The sequence below is a fragment of the Carcharodon carcharias genome, chromosome 7 (genome assembly GCF_017639515.1).
Source record: "Carcharodon carcharias isolate sCarCar2 chromosome 7, sCarCar2.pri, whole genome shotgun sequence".
Lineage (NCBI taxonomy): Eukaryota > Metazoa > Chordata > Chondrichthyes > Lamniformes > Lamnidae > Carcharodon > Carcharodon carcharias.
In genome coordinates, this window is record NC_054473.1 from 159,631,022 (window position 1) to 159,647,481 (window position 16,460).

Consider the following 16,460-nt stretch of genomic DNA (forward strand, 5'->3'; position numbering starts at 1 on the left):
GAATAGTTGTGTTATCTGTTTCAGGTATATCTGATTTGCCTGACCCCCAAACAAGCAAACATAAACACAATGCAACATCCGTTCTCCTGCCAAAGAATTACTGTGCTAAATATACTTTCCTAGCTGATCTCTGGAATGCTCTCCCTACATTTCTTTGATTTCATATTGTGCACCCCACCCTCTAAAGGCTCCTCAAAATTTAACACCACCTTTACTTGCAATTTTTTCTTGAGAGGTACTCCCATCACTGCTTCATGCTAGACTGTCATGTCTGCTAGGTGCTTTGGGACATTTTGTTATGTTATAAAGATGCTATAAAAATGCAAATTATTTTTGTAAATGCTTTATGGAAAACCTATGATGGCTACCAGAAGTGCTTCAAAAGTGTTTTGGAACAAATGATTGGTGCAGCTGTTACTTGTATATGTTGGTTAAAGTTAGAATTTAATCATTCTCAGTTGCAGGTCACAAAGTGTAACAGGTAACACCTTGGTTCCTGTGACAAATGGCTAAGTCACAAAAAAAGATCACTTTGAGGAAATGCCTTTAATATGGTCGTGACAGTATGTAAGCCAAACATACATGCTTTGTATTGCCTTGTACATGCCTTGTCAAACGATTATCTGAAACTGTTTTTGCAAGTCCAGGAATGTATGCTTCATTAGAAATTCATAATGAACCAAAACAGTTTTTTACTAAAGGGAGGACATCTTAAGAATACTTATATTTACATTGTGTTGCATGCAAGCATCTCGTGAGGTTATTTTTACATCACCTCTGAAGATCAAATAGTTTCAGGTTTTAAAAATGTTTTCCGAAAGGTGAATTGTGAGATTAAGAATGGTTTAGTTGACTCCTTCTGCAAAATACTAACATTGTGACTGTAAATTAATGCAACCACTAGGTAAATGGGTTTCAGTGATCATTGATGGTTAAAACTGTACTATCTAAAAGTGCTTCTAAATTGATCTGGGGTGTCATGACAGTTTGTAAACTTTAATAATGGCTTAATTTCAAAAAATCTTTGCAGAAGCATTAAAGGTCCCTTACCTGGGAATGGGCTGCGTGGTAGGAACAACTGGTACAAATTTTGGACAGTTGTCCATCTGCTCCTGAACTTTATTGCAAGAAGAAATATGAGTCCGCATTTTCACCAGAGTCACCTAGTGCAATAAACATACTAGATTGCATACATCTGACAGGAATTTTGAATAATTCCATATTTTTTCATACATTCATTAGCAACATGAAATGTACAATGGCTCTTAATTGAAATTGGAATCAAAATCAGATAGAACATGCCCCTCCATTTAAAACTTGTTGCTTAATTCAAATTACTGGAGAATCTGAATTATCACTACAAATGGGTCCCAGTCAATGAAATCTGCTGCTTAGTTGAAACGCAACCTCATGATGAACACCAGGAGCCTAAATGTGGCATTCATTTCCACCTGAGGGCAAGCAGCTAAAAAAGTTTCAGAACATGGGTGAGCAGAAGTATAAGATCCTTGCAAAATTAAATTAATTGTGCAAAAATGAATATCTCACCCACCACTTTCTCCACCTACCGGAATGGTAGAGAGAAAATTATGCTGGTTAGCAGCCGAGCTTTTGGAGATTAAGGAATGGGATGCATACCTGAGCTTGTCCTGATAACAAATTAGCTTTCTTGAGCAGAGACAAGCTGCTAACATTCTGGGCTATCTGACCATAGCTTGCTGAAAAAAGCAAATAAATTCATAACAAATTTGGAACTGACCCTTTTGAGGGTGTATTTATACTCGGATATGCTTATATTGGACTATAATGGAAAAGTTAAAAGGCAACGTACAAAGAATCAAGATTTTTAATATGTTATAACAATAACTATATTATAGATAGGCAAAGTAGATATAGATAAGAAATTTGCAAATAAGTGTGATGAAGACGTGTTATAAGAGACAGAATGATGAAATCACATATTAGACACATTAGGCTGAATTTTACCAGCCCTCTTGAGACAGGCTGGGAGGCCTCACAAAATGGTAACGAAAGGCATCGTGAGAGCAGCCTGATATCTTCCCTCCACCACTGCATATTTCCAGCGGTAGGAAACTCAATGTTTTGAGTGGTCAACAACCATTAACTCTTTCAAGTACAAACATGTTTTCATCTGTTCCTATTCAGATGAAGTTATGTTGTTTCATAGTTTGCCATTGTGAGATTTGAACTCTTGATCTTGGGGTTACAAACCCAGTACCATAACCACTTGGCTATTTAGGCCAAGCCTAAAAATCCGCTTAACTGGGAACTCACTGGATAACAGTGGAGCCGGCAACATTTCTGGAGTCTTGACATTCAGCTCAAGGCCCAAACGATAACCAGGAACTATGTGACAATGAAGGGTTATGGTGTGAAAACAGCGACAGCTTCGTCCCTGGGTGGCCTCGAACCACCAACCTTTCGGTTAACAGCCGAACGCGCTAACCGATTGCGCCACAGAGACCGACGTAGGAAACTCAATGGTGCAGCTGTTCACTGGACAGCTAATTATGTCAATTAAGTGCCCAATTAAGGACCACTTCCCTATCTCAAGTATTTTGCCCACTTCAGGAGATGCCACTGCTGCACAGGGGGACCACCAGGCTCCATGAGCAACAGAAGGGTCCCCTGGCAACAATGGCTGCCACCCTACTGTGTTGTCACTGAATGGTGCATCTCCTCCCCACAAACCCCCAGCCAATTGCAGGGGGCTGCATGTCTGGCCTCAGTACCATGCACAAACATATTTACCTTGTCTCCATGGGCGCCACTACTGTGGCACTGCCAAGGATGACGGTGTCTGATGGGCCGGTGGCTTTGCAAGGTGGCCCACCGTCCAATTGAGGATGATTGGTCACTGCTGGTAAAATGCAGCTCAGCGTCCCACCACTGGGCTGCGCAGGGTCACATCTTACTTTCAGGCCCGGTGGAGGAATTTCTTAACTTTTGACAAAATCCAGCCCACTATTTTTATAATATTAAGGGTAGATTGCCCTGGTGCTTCGCATTGGCTTTGTAAGCATAATTATAAAAAGAACAGCAATGTGGTGTCTGGCTTTCTTGAAGATGTTATTTAAGCAGTTTAATTCAAAAGTGATTAAAGTATCTGAAGGAACAGATACAAAAATTTGTTCTCCAGTATGTTTGAGAATCATTTGCAAGAAATTCTGATAGGACAAACAGTTGTTCACTGACAGTGAGAAAGTCCCATTGATGTATAGTGGGAGCATAAGCACCCCATAAATACCTAGACTGCAATCATCTCCCTTAAGTTAACAGGAAGACAGTGCTAGGTCAAAATATAAAAAGTTATTTGGAGGTTGTCATGGAGTAACATTGAGGAATACAGTATGCCAATATGGCAAGACCATCAATTGGTCTTCATCAACCTAATTAAAAGCTTCAAACTTATGCTACTGTAAAATTATTAATGACAAGGGACTCACTAAAGCTTTGGGCAGCCGCTGCAGAGGCGTAACAGAGAAAGGTCACTGTCTAAGGCAGTTCAGCCATAGTACACCTAGGGGCTGGCAAATGTGTAGAACCCTCGGGTTGTGTGCCTAGCACTGAATATGAATACAAAACTATTGAAATTTTATCAATGCACGTCAGAGGGGGACCTGCTGTATGACGGAAAGTTGAATTCTATTGTACTTTGTGTAATTTTTGAATTTGAAATGTTTTGCCCCCAGGCTGCATGCAAGACATGGAATGTATATTGAAAATATCAAAAGAATTACAATTGTATAGTGGCACCGAGTGGAACACATTCTATGGAGAGAAGTCGAATTTTATGGCACTTTCTGTAATTTTCAAGTTGAAATGTTTGGTAATGTACTTCTACAAATTTTATGAATAAAGAATACTTTTGGCAAAAAAATCTATCGAAACACAAAAGGCAGCTAATATTAAATTAAATTAATAAAAAGTATTTGTTCAACTTGGAAATTTAACAAAAACAAAGAAACAACAGAAGATAACCTAGAAGCTTTGGTAAATAATTGTCTCACCTTCTGTTTGTCTAAAAAAATTAATTTATGAATGAATACCAATGTATCTTGTAGGCTTCATAAAGCATGCTATAAACAATAATTGTCATCTGAGGTAGTTTCTAATTTAAGTATTATATTTAACCATTACCCATTTGCACCTCCACTTTTATTGTGCATAAGGTACATGGCACAATTTTCTTGAAGTTCAAAGTAGCGATTAAGGTACAGCAAACAGACACTGAGGTGTCCAGGCTGAGGTGATCCTCTGCTGTTAGGTTTCTCAGTGAAGTTAGCAGCCTTTGAGGCAGAGGATAACCCTCTTATCCTAAGAACTATTGATTTATGTGTTTCCTATTTTAAATAATATAAGCACCATGAAACGTTACACAAAAAATGCATCATGCCCACTTCCTGGATAATTGCCACTGATGATACTTCTGTAGTCAGATGCAAGTCTCTTCATTAAAGCTACAAGCTTGATTCAAGAATCATATCTGGCTCTTCGCCATCTGATGAAAGCTGTGCATCCTGGTCAGATTGATGTCTCCTTTCCAAAGGGAAAATGATAATGTGTCACTCCTGTAAACACAGCTGAGACTTCCCTGATAGATATGTGCATTACTGCAGATGTCTCATGGATGGTATGGAAAGATGAGGTTGCATGAAAGCTTCATGCTGTGGTAACTTTCATTTCTATAGGATGAACCATGCCTGATCCAGATGTGATGAATAGATCATTGATCGGTCGACCATGCAACTCCATTACAGTGAAGGCAAGAATCTTTGGATGAGGCTGATGGATGGTGACAGCTTGACCATGCATTCCACCAGCTACCCCATCCAAATCACCTTGGCTCTTCTCACCATGTCATTCTTTGGTCTCTCTCTCACTGTTCTTCTGGTACCTTCTCCTTTGAGCATTTCTGGTCCACCTTTAACACCTCCTTTAAAATTCTCATTCTGTACCATCCATGCCCAATCCCTCAGCCCTATCCAAAGTTTCTCCCGAGATATCCTCCCTCAGCCTCTGCATTAAGTCATCTCAGTAACTCATTCATCCTTGGGGATTTCAATCTTCATCACAACTCACTCTATCCTCACACCTCTGATTTCATTGTTGGTTCTAAGCCTTTCACTCCTACCCATATTCTAGGCCATTCCTTTAACCTTTCCATTTCACATGGCCTCCATACTCCTAGAGTCTTGATTACAGACAAGGCCATCTCCGATCACTTTCTTCTGTCCTTCAACACTCACTTCCCTTACCATTTCCATTCTGACTTCTCCTTTCTCTACCCCTGGAAAAATGCTTCCTCAGATCACTTACCATTACACTTTCAAACTCCCCTACGATCTTCTGTGCTTCTGCAGCTGATGATCTGCCCAGTGTTCCCTGTATCCACCTTTGATGCTCTTGTCCCCAGCAAAACCATCACTCTTTTCCATCCTGAACCCTATCTTCACTCCCTCACGTCCAAGAGGTGCATATCTGAAGTACAAATGGTTTAGTCATCTAACATTATTCCTGGCTGGATTACATCATACGAACATGCGAATTAGGAGCAGGAGTAGGCCACTCAGCCCCTTGAGCCTGCTCCACCATGCAATAAGATAATGGTTGATCATGCATTATTGTGCCTCACTTCCTTCTACCAAAATTGCTCACTACATAAGAATCATCCTGGAAAGCAAAGATAACCCGTGGCCTCTTTTCTCCATCACCTAGTGTCTCTTTAAACCTCTCTCCTCTGCTCCTTCACCTCTGATTATACTGTTAGTGACTCCTCAAAGTTATAAAATTGCCCACCTAGCAACTTGGGGGCTTCGATTTTCTAGCCCCTGCCTACAAGTAGGATTTAAGCTAATGTTTCTGAGCTACAAGATTTCACAGCATGCAAGAGCTTGTAAGTAGCTAGAAATTGCAATTAAAAATGGAATTAGGCATCTAATGAGGGATAAAAGCCCAACATTAAAATCTTTGAATAGCAAAAGGTTTATACCATCACAAAGTCATGCAATATTATGCAACATCAGACTAGTGCAGACACCATTTATTCCACTAATTGTACAAAGCAACAGAACAACAGAATCATTGTCTGTCCCCAACATTTCCTCTATCAAAATAAGTAATCATGTCATCTCAACATGTTGCTAAAGATGCCAGAAATAGTGAATGATTCCAATCCTATAAGTAGATTGGAGAGTCATCTACTATACACAGCATAATAAATTGTTTTAGAATTTCAACTTACATTGAATAAATACGGATATCATTTTAGAAATCAGTTTTTAAAAAGAAACTTAATTCCAAAACAAATTGCATTAAGTGGTTTGCTTTAGCATACCTTTTTATTGCATCCTCGACAGGGAGCCTTGTAAGAAGAAAGCTGTTTCTCCACATTAGAGGCCTTTTCCACCTTTTTTGGGTCAAATGGCATACGGCAAAGTGGGCACAGAGGTGACACAACTTGAAGGCAGGGCTGCAAACATTCCCCACAAAACCTGAGAAAGGATGGATCATTGTTAGCAAGCAATATGCAGGGTACTCATTCTCAAAAAACATTCCCTATACAAGGAAGAATTAAGTCAGTAAAATCTAAGAAGGACTTGATTATCAATCTAATAAATTATCATTAATGAATAAACTAATAACTTCTCAGTAAACCCTTAACAGCATGGTTTTTTTATTTATTCACCACATTTGCTTTATTGGCAAGGTCAGCATTTATTGCCCACCCCTCATTGCCTTTGAGGAGATGGCAAGTCATCTTCTTGAATACATCCGAGTGGCACGCCAGGCCCTTTTCAGAGCACAGTTAAGAATCAACCACATTGCTGTGGGTCTGGAGTCACATACAGGCCAGCATCGGTAAGCAGGGCAGATTTCCTTCCCTATAGGACATTAATGATCCAGAGAAGAGTCATACGGACTCAAAATGTTAACTGTGTTCCTCTCTGCAGATGTTGTCAGACCTGCTGAGTTTTTCCAGGTATTTTTATTTTTGTTTTTTGGATTTCCAGCACCTGCAGTTTTTTGCTTTTATCTTAGGATTTTTACAACAATTTGGTATCTTCATGGTCACCATTACTGAGACTAACTTTTTATTCCAGGTGTATTTAATTAATTGAATTTAAATTTCCCAGAGGGATTTCGACTTGTCTCTCCAGATCATTAGTACATTATTGAACACTCCACTTGGAGATTGTCTATATGTAACAAGCATAAAATCTAGGCTAACGCTCTAGTGTAGTACTGAGGAAATGCTACACTGACAGAGGTGCAGTCTTTCAGATTCCAAATACATTCATTCTTAAATCAGAGTCAAATAAAGTTCAAAATAAAAGTCAATTTTTCATATATTGTGAGTATACCCAAATGTCCAATAAATCATATAACTCAGTGTTCATCCTTGTTTACAATGTAAATGCCAGCAATTTAAAATAAGGTAAATATAAATTACTTAGTTATGTAAAATTGTAGTACTAAAAAGGACTTGCATCTATATAGCATCTTCCATGATCACAAAGCATCCTAATGTGCTTTACAGTCAATGAAGTACTTTTGAAGTGTAGCCACTATTGTAATGTAGGAACGCAGCAACCAACTTTCACACAGCAAGCTCCCACAAACAGTGATGAGATAATGACAGATCATCAGTTTAGTTATCTCAATTGAGGGATAAATATCAGCCATGGTACTGGGGAGAACTCCCCAGCTTTTCTTTTAAATAGTGCCATGGGATCTTTTATGTCCACTTGAGAGCAGCCAGGTTCTTTATTCACCTGAAAGACCTGCACCTCTGACGGTGCAGTGCTCCCGCAAAGCTGCACTGAAATGTCAGCATAGATTTTCATGCTCAAATATTTGAGTGGATCTTAAAACCAAAATTCTTTGAGTCAAAGGTGACAGTGCTAAGGTCATTACTGTACAATTATTAGTTGTGGTTCAGTCATGAGAAGATGCTGATGTTAAGGTAAATGTATTTCAGTGTAGTCACATTTTTTTAAGATGTAATTTTAGGTTACTTTGTTTTTAAGGAAGTCGGAGGTAGGGGGAAAGAGAAACAAGTCGATCAGTTGTACAGCAGGTGGTCCGTTCCTCAGTCACGAGGATTCTCACACCCATATCTACAGGCAGGTGGCCAAGGCCACAAGTTGCCAAATAATTAATGTATGTGGAAGCTTCAGATCCTGAGGGAGACCACCACAGCAGGCACAAGTACCACCAATAGCAGAATGCCTCCTCAGGAACATGCCAGCCACAGTATGTTATGTTTCCAGCAGCACTGCATGAAAGAAGACACCGCAGAATGATCAACAGGAAGCATATCCTAATCAGTATTAGCTGTTAAGATGCCAAGAGACATTGTTACACTTACCAGGCAATGACTGTGTTTATAGGGGTGACCAAGAGCCAAATGAAAAACTGTACTCCGTTGCAAGGGCATATCCAATTACTATCCAACATAAAGCTGGCAAGACTCAGCAATGATCAACTGCGATCTGAAATTTGACTTCATCCATTTGTCATTTTTAAAAAATTAATTTACAGGATGTGGTCGTTGCTGGCTAAGCCAACATTTATTGCCCATCCCAAACTGCCCTTGAGAAGGTGGTGGTGAGCTGCCGTCTTGAACTGCTGCAGTCCACGTGGTGTAGGTACACCTACAGTGCTGTTAGGGAGGGAGTTCCAGGATTTTAACCCAGCGACAGTAGAGGAACGGCAATATTTTTCCAAGTCAGGATGGTGAGTGGCTTGGAGCGGAACGTCCAAGTGGCAGTGTTCCCATCTATCTGCTGCCCTTGTCCTTCTAGGTGGTAGTGGTTGTGGGTTTGGAAGGTGCAGCTGAAGGAGCCTTGGTGAGTGTCTGCAGTGCATCTTGTAAATGGTACACACTGCTGCTGCTGTTTGTCGGTGATGCAGGGAGTGAATGTTTGTGAATGGGGTGCCAAGCAAGCAGGTTGCTTTGTCCTGGATGGTGTTGAGCTTCTTGAGTGTTATTGGAGCTGCACTCATCCAGGCAAGTGGAGAATATTCCATCACACTCCTGACTTGTACTTTGTAGATGGCTGACAGGCTTCGGTTAGTCAGGTGGCAGGTTACACGCTGCAGCATTCATAGCCTCTGACCTGTTCTTGTAGACACATATGGCTAGTCCAGTTCAGTTTCTGGTCAATGGTAACCCCCAGGATGTTAATAATGGGGGACTCAGCAATGGTTATGCCATGGAATGTCAAGGGGCGATGGTTAGATTCTCTCTAGTTGGAGTTGGTCATTGTCTGGCACTTGTATAGCACAATGTTACTTGCCATTTGTCAGCCCAAGCCTGGATATTGCCCAGGTGTTGCTGCATTTGAACAAAGACTGCTTCAGTGTCTAGGTCTTCATGAATGGTGCTGAACATTGTGCAATCATCAGCGAACATCCCCACTTCTGACCTTATGAAGGAAGGAAGGTCATTGATGAAGCAGCTGAAGGTAGTTGAGCCAAGGACACTACCCTGAGGAACTCCTGAGGTGATCTCTTGGAACCGACATGACTGACCTCCAACAACCACAATCATCTTCCTCTGTGCTAGGTATGACTCCAACCAGCGGGGAGTTTTGTGCCTAATTCTCACTGACTTCACTGTTGCTCGGGCGCCTTGATGTCAAGAGCAGTCACTCTCACCTCACCTCTGGAGTTCAGCTGTTTTGTCAATGTTTGAAGCAAGGCTGTAATGAGGTCAGAAGCTGAGTGATCCTGGAAGAACCTAAACTGAGTGTCAGTGAGCAGGTTATTGCTGAGGAAGTGCCGGTTGATAGTGCCATTGATGACCCCATTCATCACTTTACTGATGATCGAGTGGAGATTGATGGGATGGTAATTGGCCAGGTGGATTTATCCTGCTTTTTGTATACATAACATATCTGGGCAATTTTCCACGTTGCTGGGTAGATGCCAGTGTTGTAGTTGTACTGGAACAGCTTGGGGCTAGGGGCGCAGCAAGTTCAGGAGCACAAGTCTTCATTACTATTGCAAGAATATTGTCAAGGCCCATAGCCTATGCAGTATCCAGCACCTTCAACCATTTCTTGATATCACATGGAATGAATCGAATTGGCTGACGACTGGCATCTGTGATGCTGGGTATCTCCGGAGGAGGCCAAGATGGTTCACCACCTGGCACTTCTGGCTGAAGGTTGTTGCAGCTGCTTCAGCCTTATCTTTTGCACTGATGTGCTGAGCTCCTTCACCATGGAGGATGAGGATATTTGTGGAGCTTCCTCAAGTGAGTTAATTGTCTACCACCATTCACGACTGGATGTGGCAGGACTGCACAGCTCAAATCTGATCCGTTAGTTGTGGAATCGCTTAGCTCTGTCTATCACTTTCTGCTTATACTGTTTGGCATGCAAGTACTCCTGTGTTGTAGCTTCATTAAATTGACACCTCATTTTCAAGTATGCCTGGTGCTGCTCCTGGCATGCCCTCTTGCACTCTGCATTGAACCAGGGTTGACCCCTGGCTTGGTTGTAATGGTAGAGTGGAGGATATGCCAGGCCATGAGGTTAGAGGTTGTGGTTGAGTACAATTCTGCTGCTGCTGATGGTCCACAGCGCGTCATAGAGGCCCAGTCTTGAGTTATTAGATCTATTTGAAATCTATCCCATTTAGCACGGTGGTGGTGCCACACAACACGATGGAGGATATCCTCAATGTGAAGACAGGACTTCGTCTCCACAAGGACTGTGTGGTGGTCACTCCTACCAATACTGTCATGGACAGATGCATGTGCGGCAGGCAGGTTAGTGAGGATGAGGTCAAATATGTTTTTCCCTCTTGTTGGCTCCCTCACCACCTGCAGACCCAGTCTAGCAGCTATGTTATTTAGGACTTGGCCAGCTTGGTCTGTGGTGCTACTGAGCCATTCTTGGTGATGGACATTGAAGTCCCCCACCCAGAGTACATTCTGTGCCCTTGCCACCCTCTGTGCTTCCTCCAAGTGGTGTTCAACATGGAGGAGCACTGATTCATCATGCACCAATGTTCAGCTATGAGTAAGGTCCTATGGAGTAGCAGAGGTCACACTCCCTGCAACCATTTCTGCATTTAGAGATTCAGAAACCCTGTTGACATGAATACAAAAGCAAAATACTGCAGATGCTGGAAATCTGAAGAAGAAAACAGCAAATACTGGAAATACTCAGCATGTCACGCTGCCTCTGCAGACAGAGAAACAGAGTTATGTTTTAGGTCAATGACCTTTCATCAGGACTTCTCTCCACAGATGCTGCCAGACTCTCAGTATTTCTAGCATTTTCTGTTTTTATATTGATACTAAGGCATGCCTTTAAAAAAACCTCAAAATCTGATCCCACTCATCCAGTTGAGCCTGTGGTTAGTGTTCATTGGCATGAGGATTGAAACATATTGCTGATGTGAGTTTTCTCTGGGCTTTATACAACATAAGCTTACTGCATCCCAAACTTACAGGACTCAGCTGTACAAAAGCAAAAACAATTAGTCATTGAAGTCAATAACTGCAGTGTAGTAGTTTCCAGAACAATGCTTCTGAAACAACAGGGCAGAAAGTCACAGTTCTCTTTCAGAAAACTGCTACTTAAAAATAAAATATAATAATAAATTCAACAGAATATCAATAATAATTTGCATTTATACAACACCTTTAATATAAGAAAAAGCATCTTAAGGTACTTGACATAGAGGAGAAAAAGAACATACACCAAGCCATTGTGAGAGGGTTAAAGAGGTAGCCACCAAATGTTTAGTCAAAGATATGGGTTTTGGGGAGACTTTTAAAGGCAAGTATGATTCCTGGTCTTAAATGAATCAGCCAGGCTTCCTGTTCCTTACTGCTTGCTATTCAGTGATCCCTGCTGTGAAGGCATTTATGGACATCAGATTAGGATAGAACAGAGCTTAGCTTGAACGTTGTCTGACATTCAACTAGTCTCTCAATAGTCACATTAAAGAGAAATACTAGTAAAGCAAGAAAGACATTTATATAGTGTCTCACATCTCATGTTGCCCAAAGCATTATACAGCTGAGGTACTTTTGCAGTGTAGTCATAGCTGCAATGAATGAAATGTGGCAGACAATTTGCGCACAACATGGCCCCATAATCAGCAATGTGTTAATGACTAGGTAATCTGTTTTCTTGACATTGGTTAAAGGATAAATATTGGCCAAGACACCAAGTGAATTCCTCTGCTCTTCAATAAACAGTGCCATGGACCTTTCATGTCCTTCTGAAAGCATACATGGCTTTGGTTTAATGCCTTACCTGAAAGATGGCACTTCTGACAGTACAGTGCTCCCTCAGTACTGCATTGGTATATTAGCCTAGATTTTGTGTTCGAGTTTTTGAAGCAGGACTTGAACCCACAACCTTTCAACTTAGAAGCGAGAGTGCTATCAACTGAGTCACGTTTGACACATAAATGTGTTGCTTAGAGCACATTATTTGACTTGTACATCATTGAATTCTGGTGACGTTATAGAAGATGAACATCAGCCTCAAGTACTTCAGCTGCACTTATTTTTCCCCTAACTCCTCCTGTTCCTGTTCTCTCTCCCAGGGACACTGACTCCTTATCAGAGTAGATAGATGTCCTTGCAGTACCTTGCTAAAACAGCCATTATTCATGTTTCAGCCCTGACTGCAGGCTATTCAACTTACAGGGGGGTTATCACAGAAAATGCAATCCAATCCTCATTTGGCACCCACACATACTTCCTGCAGGAGTTTCTGTAAGCAGATGTTAGGCAATTTTTCCTTTGTAACCCAGGGCTTTTGAGGCCAACTGAAGTGCCCTACATTGCCCTGATTGGATTTAACATGATCTAGGATACAGAAACATAAAGAACCAAGGGTCTGGTATGTGTAATTCTAAAATTTTTAATCATGGAAGCAAATTATTCTTGCAAAATTGACCTGGAATTGTTAGGAGTAGCCTATATTTTATTATTCTAGAGAATGAAGAAGTTGAGGGAGAAGTGGGAGGGGAAAGAGAAATGATTAATGTTGGGAGCCCTGATTACTTGGTTGTAGAAACTCAAACAACAACTATAATCGACAGCTAAGGTGGCATATCAGGAATGAGACCAAGTGCTGGGTTTAGTCAGCCCAATGGGAATTTCACCCACCGGTTGCAGAATTGGTGGTGAACCCATCAGTTCAATAGGGGAGGCCCAATGATATTAAGTACCCTTAAGTGGCCATTGTCAGGCTTTCATCAAGGTTAAGGACCTGGCGGCAGAAGTCCCGCCTATGGCTTTTTGGAGCAGCTTGTGGTGGAGCCCACTAGGGAACAGGCAATTCTAGATTTAGTGATGTGTAATGAGGCAGATTTGATAAGGGAGCTTAAGGTGAAGGAACCCTTAGGAGGTGACCATAATGATAGAATTTACCCTGCAATTTGAGGGGAAAAAGCTGGAATCAGATGTAATGGTATTATAGTTGAATAAAGGCAACCACAGAGGCATGAGGGAGGAGCTGGCCAGAATTGACTGGGAGATGAGCCTAGCAGGAAAGACAGTGGAACAGCAATGGCAGGAGTTTCTGGGAGTAATCTGGGACACACAGCAAAAATTCATCCCTAGGAAGACGAAGGATACTAAAGGGAGGATGAGGCAATCATGGCTGACAAGGGAAGTCAGGGACAGCATAAAAGCGAAAGAGAAAGCATATAATGCGGCGAAGAGCAGTGGGAATCAGGGGATTGGGAAGCCTACAAAGACCAACAGAGGACAACTAAAAAAGAAATAAGGAGGGAGAAGATTAAATATGTGGGTAAACTAGCCAGTAATATAAGAGAAGATTGCAACAGTTTTTTTTAGATATATAAAGGGTAAGAGAGAGGCAACAGTGGACATTGGGCCGCTGGAAAATGAAGCTGGAGAAGTAGTGGGGAACAAAGAAATGGCGGAGGAACTGAATAGGTTCTTTGTGTCAGTCTTCACGGTGGAAGACACGAGTAACAGCCCCAAAGTTCAAGAGAGTCGGGAGGCAGAGGTGAGTATGGTGGCCATTACCAAGGAGAAGGTGCTAGGAAAACTGAAAGGTCTGAAGGTGGATAAATCACCTGGGCCAGATGGATTACACCCCAGAATTCTGAAGGAGATAGCTGAAGAGATAGTGGAGGCGTTAGTGGTGATCTTTCAGGAATCACTGGAGTCAGGGAGGGTCCCAGAGGACTGGAAAATCGCTACTGTAACCCCGCTGTTTAAGAAGGGAGTGAGGCAAAAGACGGGAAATTACACACCAATTAGCTTGACCTCGGTCGTTGGTAAGATTTTAGAGTCCATTATAAGGATAAGATTTCAGAATACTTGGAAGTGCATGATAAAATAGGGCAAAGTCAGCATGGTTTCATCAAGGGGGGATCATGCCTGACAAATCTGTTAGAATTCTTTGAGGAGATAACGACAAAGGAGAGCAAATGGATGTTATCTACTTGGACTTCCAGAAGGCCTTTGACAAGATGCCGCACAGGAGGCTGCTCAGTAAGATAAGAGCCCATGGTGATAGAGGCAAGGTATTAGCATGGATAGAAGATTGGCTGTCTGGCAGGAGGCAGAGAGTGGGGATAAGGGGGTCCTTCTTGGGATGGCGGCCGGTGACTAGTGGAGTTCTGCAGGGGTCAGTGTTGGGACACAACTTTTCACTTTATACATTAATGATCTAGATGAAGGAACTGAGAGCATCCTGGCTAAGTTTGCAGATGATACAAAAATATGTGGAGGGACAGGTAGTATTGAGGAGGCGGGGAGGCTGCAGAAGGATTGGACAGGTTAGGAGAATGGGCAAAGAAGTGGCAGATGGAACACAATATGGGGAAGTGTGATGTCATGCACTTTGGTAGGAAGAATAGAGGCATAGGCTATTTTCTAAATGGGGAAAGAATTCAGAAATCTGGAGTGCAAAGGGACTTGGGAGTCCTAGTCCAGGATTCTCTTAAGGTTAACTTGCAGGTTGATGCGGTAGTTAGGAAGGCAAATGCAATGCTGGCATTTATTTCGAGAGGACTAGAATATAAAAGCAGGGATGTGCTGCTGAGGCTTTATAAGGCTCTGGTCAGACCACATTTAGAATATTGTGAGCAACTTTGGGCCCTGTATCTCAGGAAGGATATGCTGGCCCTGGAGAGGGTCCAGAGGAGGTTCACGAGAATGATCCCAGGAATGAAAGGCTTAACATATGAGGAACATTTGAGGACTCTGGGTCTATATTCAATGGAGTTTAGAAGGATGAGGGGGGATCTGATTGAAACTTACAGAATACTAAAAGGCCTGGATAGAGTGGACATGGGGAAGATGTTTCCATTAGTAGGAGAGACTGGGACCTGAGGGCACAGCCTCAGAGTAAAGGGAAGACCTTTTAGAACAGAGATGAGGAGAAACTTCTTTAGCCAGAGAGTGGTGAATCCATGGAATTCATTGCCACAGAAGGCTGTGGAGGCCAGGTCATTGAGTGTATTTAAGACCGAGGTAGATAGGTTCTTGATTGGTAAGGGGATCAAAGGTTATGGGGAAAAGGCGGGAGAATGGGGTTGAGAAACTTATCAGCCATGATTGAATGGCAGAGCAGACTCGATGGGCCTAATGGCCTAATTTCTGCGCCTATGTCTTACGGTCTTATGAAGAGCTGCCGGCGAATCGAAAGTCAGCAGATCTCCAATGCTTGTTAATGCCACCAGGAGTACTGGCAGCTGCCCACAATGTTCGCACCACAGGCCCATGATCACTCTCGGGCCAAAGGTGAGGGAGATTGGGATGTGGTTTGTGGGGTGGGGCTGGAGCCAGGGTGGTCGGAAGCAAGAGCGAGGAAACAGAGCTTTCAGCTGCCCCCCTGATCAGCACTGGCAGCTAGGAATCCTGTGTCAGCGCCTTCCATCTTCCAACATACACAGGAGAGGTTTTACCACCACTAGGAGACTAACCTAAGGTTATGCTGCGATCGGCTGCATTAAATCCAGCCCAAAATGTGTAAATTGGAAGAATAATTCAGATTATCAGTGTGACGTATTGTCAATAGGAAGAAAAGGAGTTAAAGTACTCCATAAATGGTACTGAAATAGCTAAAATTAAGTTGAAAGAGATCTATGGTTTCTAGTGGACTTGCGATACAAGGCTGCACAATAAACAAAGCAAACAGAAAACTGAATGATGTATGAATGAAAAAGGAGGAAATCATGACTAAACTGTATGGTGCTCTGGTCAGACCATACTTGAGATATCAGCTGGCTAGAGTTTGTGATAAAAATGAATGAGGCTAACAGTGCTCAGTATTATTAATATGTAAATCAGACAGCAACTCCAGCGATTGCACACGTACTGTTAAGTGTATAAATCCAGAAGTTGCTTTCCTCAATACTTTACTTATCTGGAAGTTGAGTGATAACTGTATCTCACTGAGAAACTCAGTATTGAAATGTATGGA

The 16,460-nt window shown here is 42.0% G+C and overlaps 1 protein-coding gene and 1 non-coding gene across 4 annotated transcripts in view; both read right to left on the minus strand.

Moving 5' to 3' along the window:
* Positions 1-16,460, minus strand: part of LOC121280031 (E3 ubiquitin-protein ligase RNF166) — a 61,581-nt gene that overhangs the window by 11,413 nt on the left and 33,708 nt on the right. For all 3 annotated transcript variants that reach the window (XM_041191662.1, XM_041191661.1, XM_041191660.1), the window contains exons 2-3: positions 6,359-6,515; positions 1,051-1,163 (exon numbers count right to left, since the gene is read on the minus strand). In XM_041191662.1, the coding sequence (XP_041047596.1) occupies positions 1,051-1,163; positions 6,359-6,515 (270 nt within the window). The remainder of the gene's footprint in view (positions 1-1,050; positions 1,164-6,358; positions 6,516-16,460) is intronic.
* Positions 2,412-2,485, minus strand: trnan-guu. Its single transcript has one exon. It is a non-coding gene; the product is annotated as a tRNA-Asn (tRNA).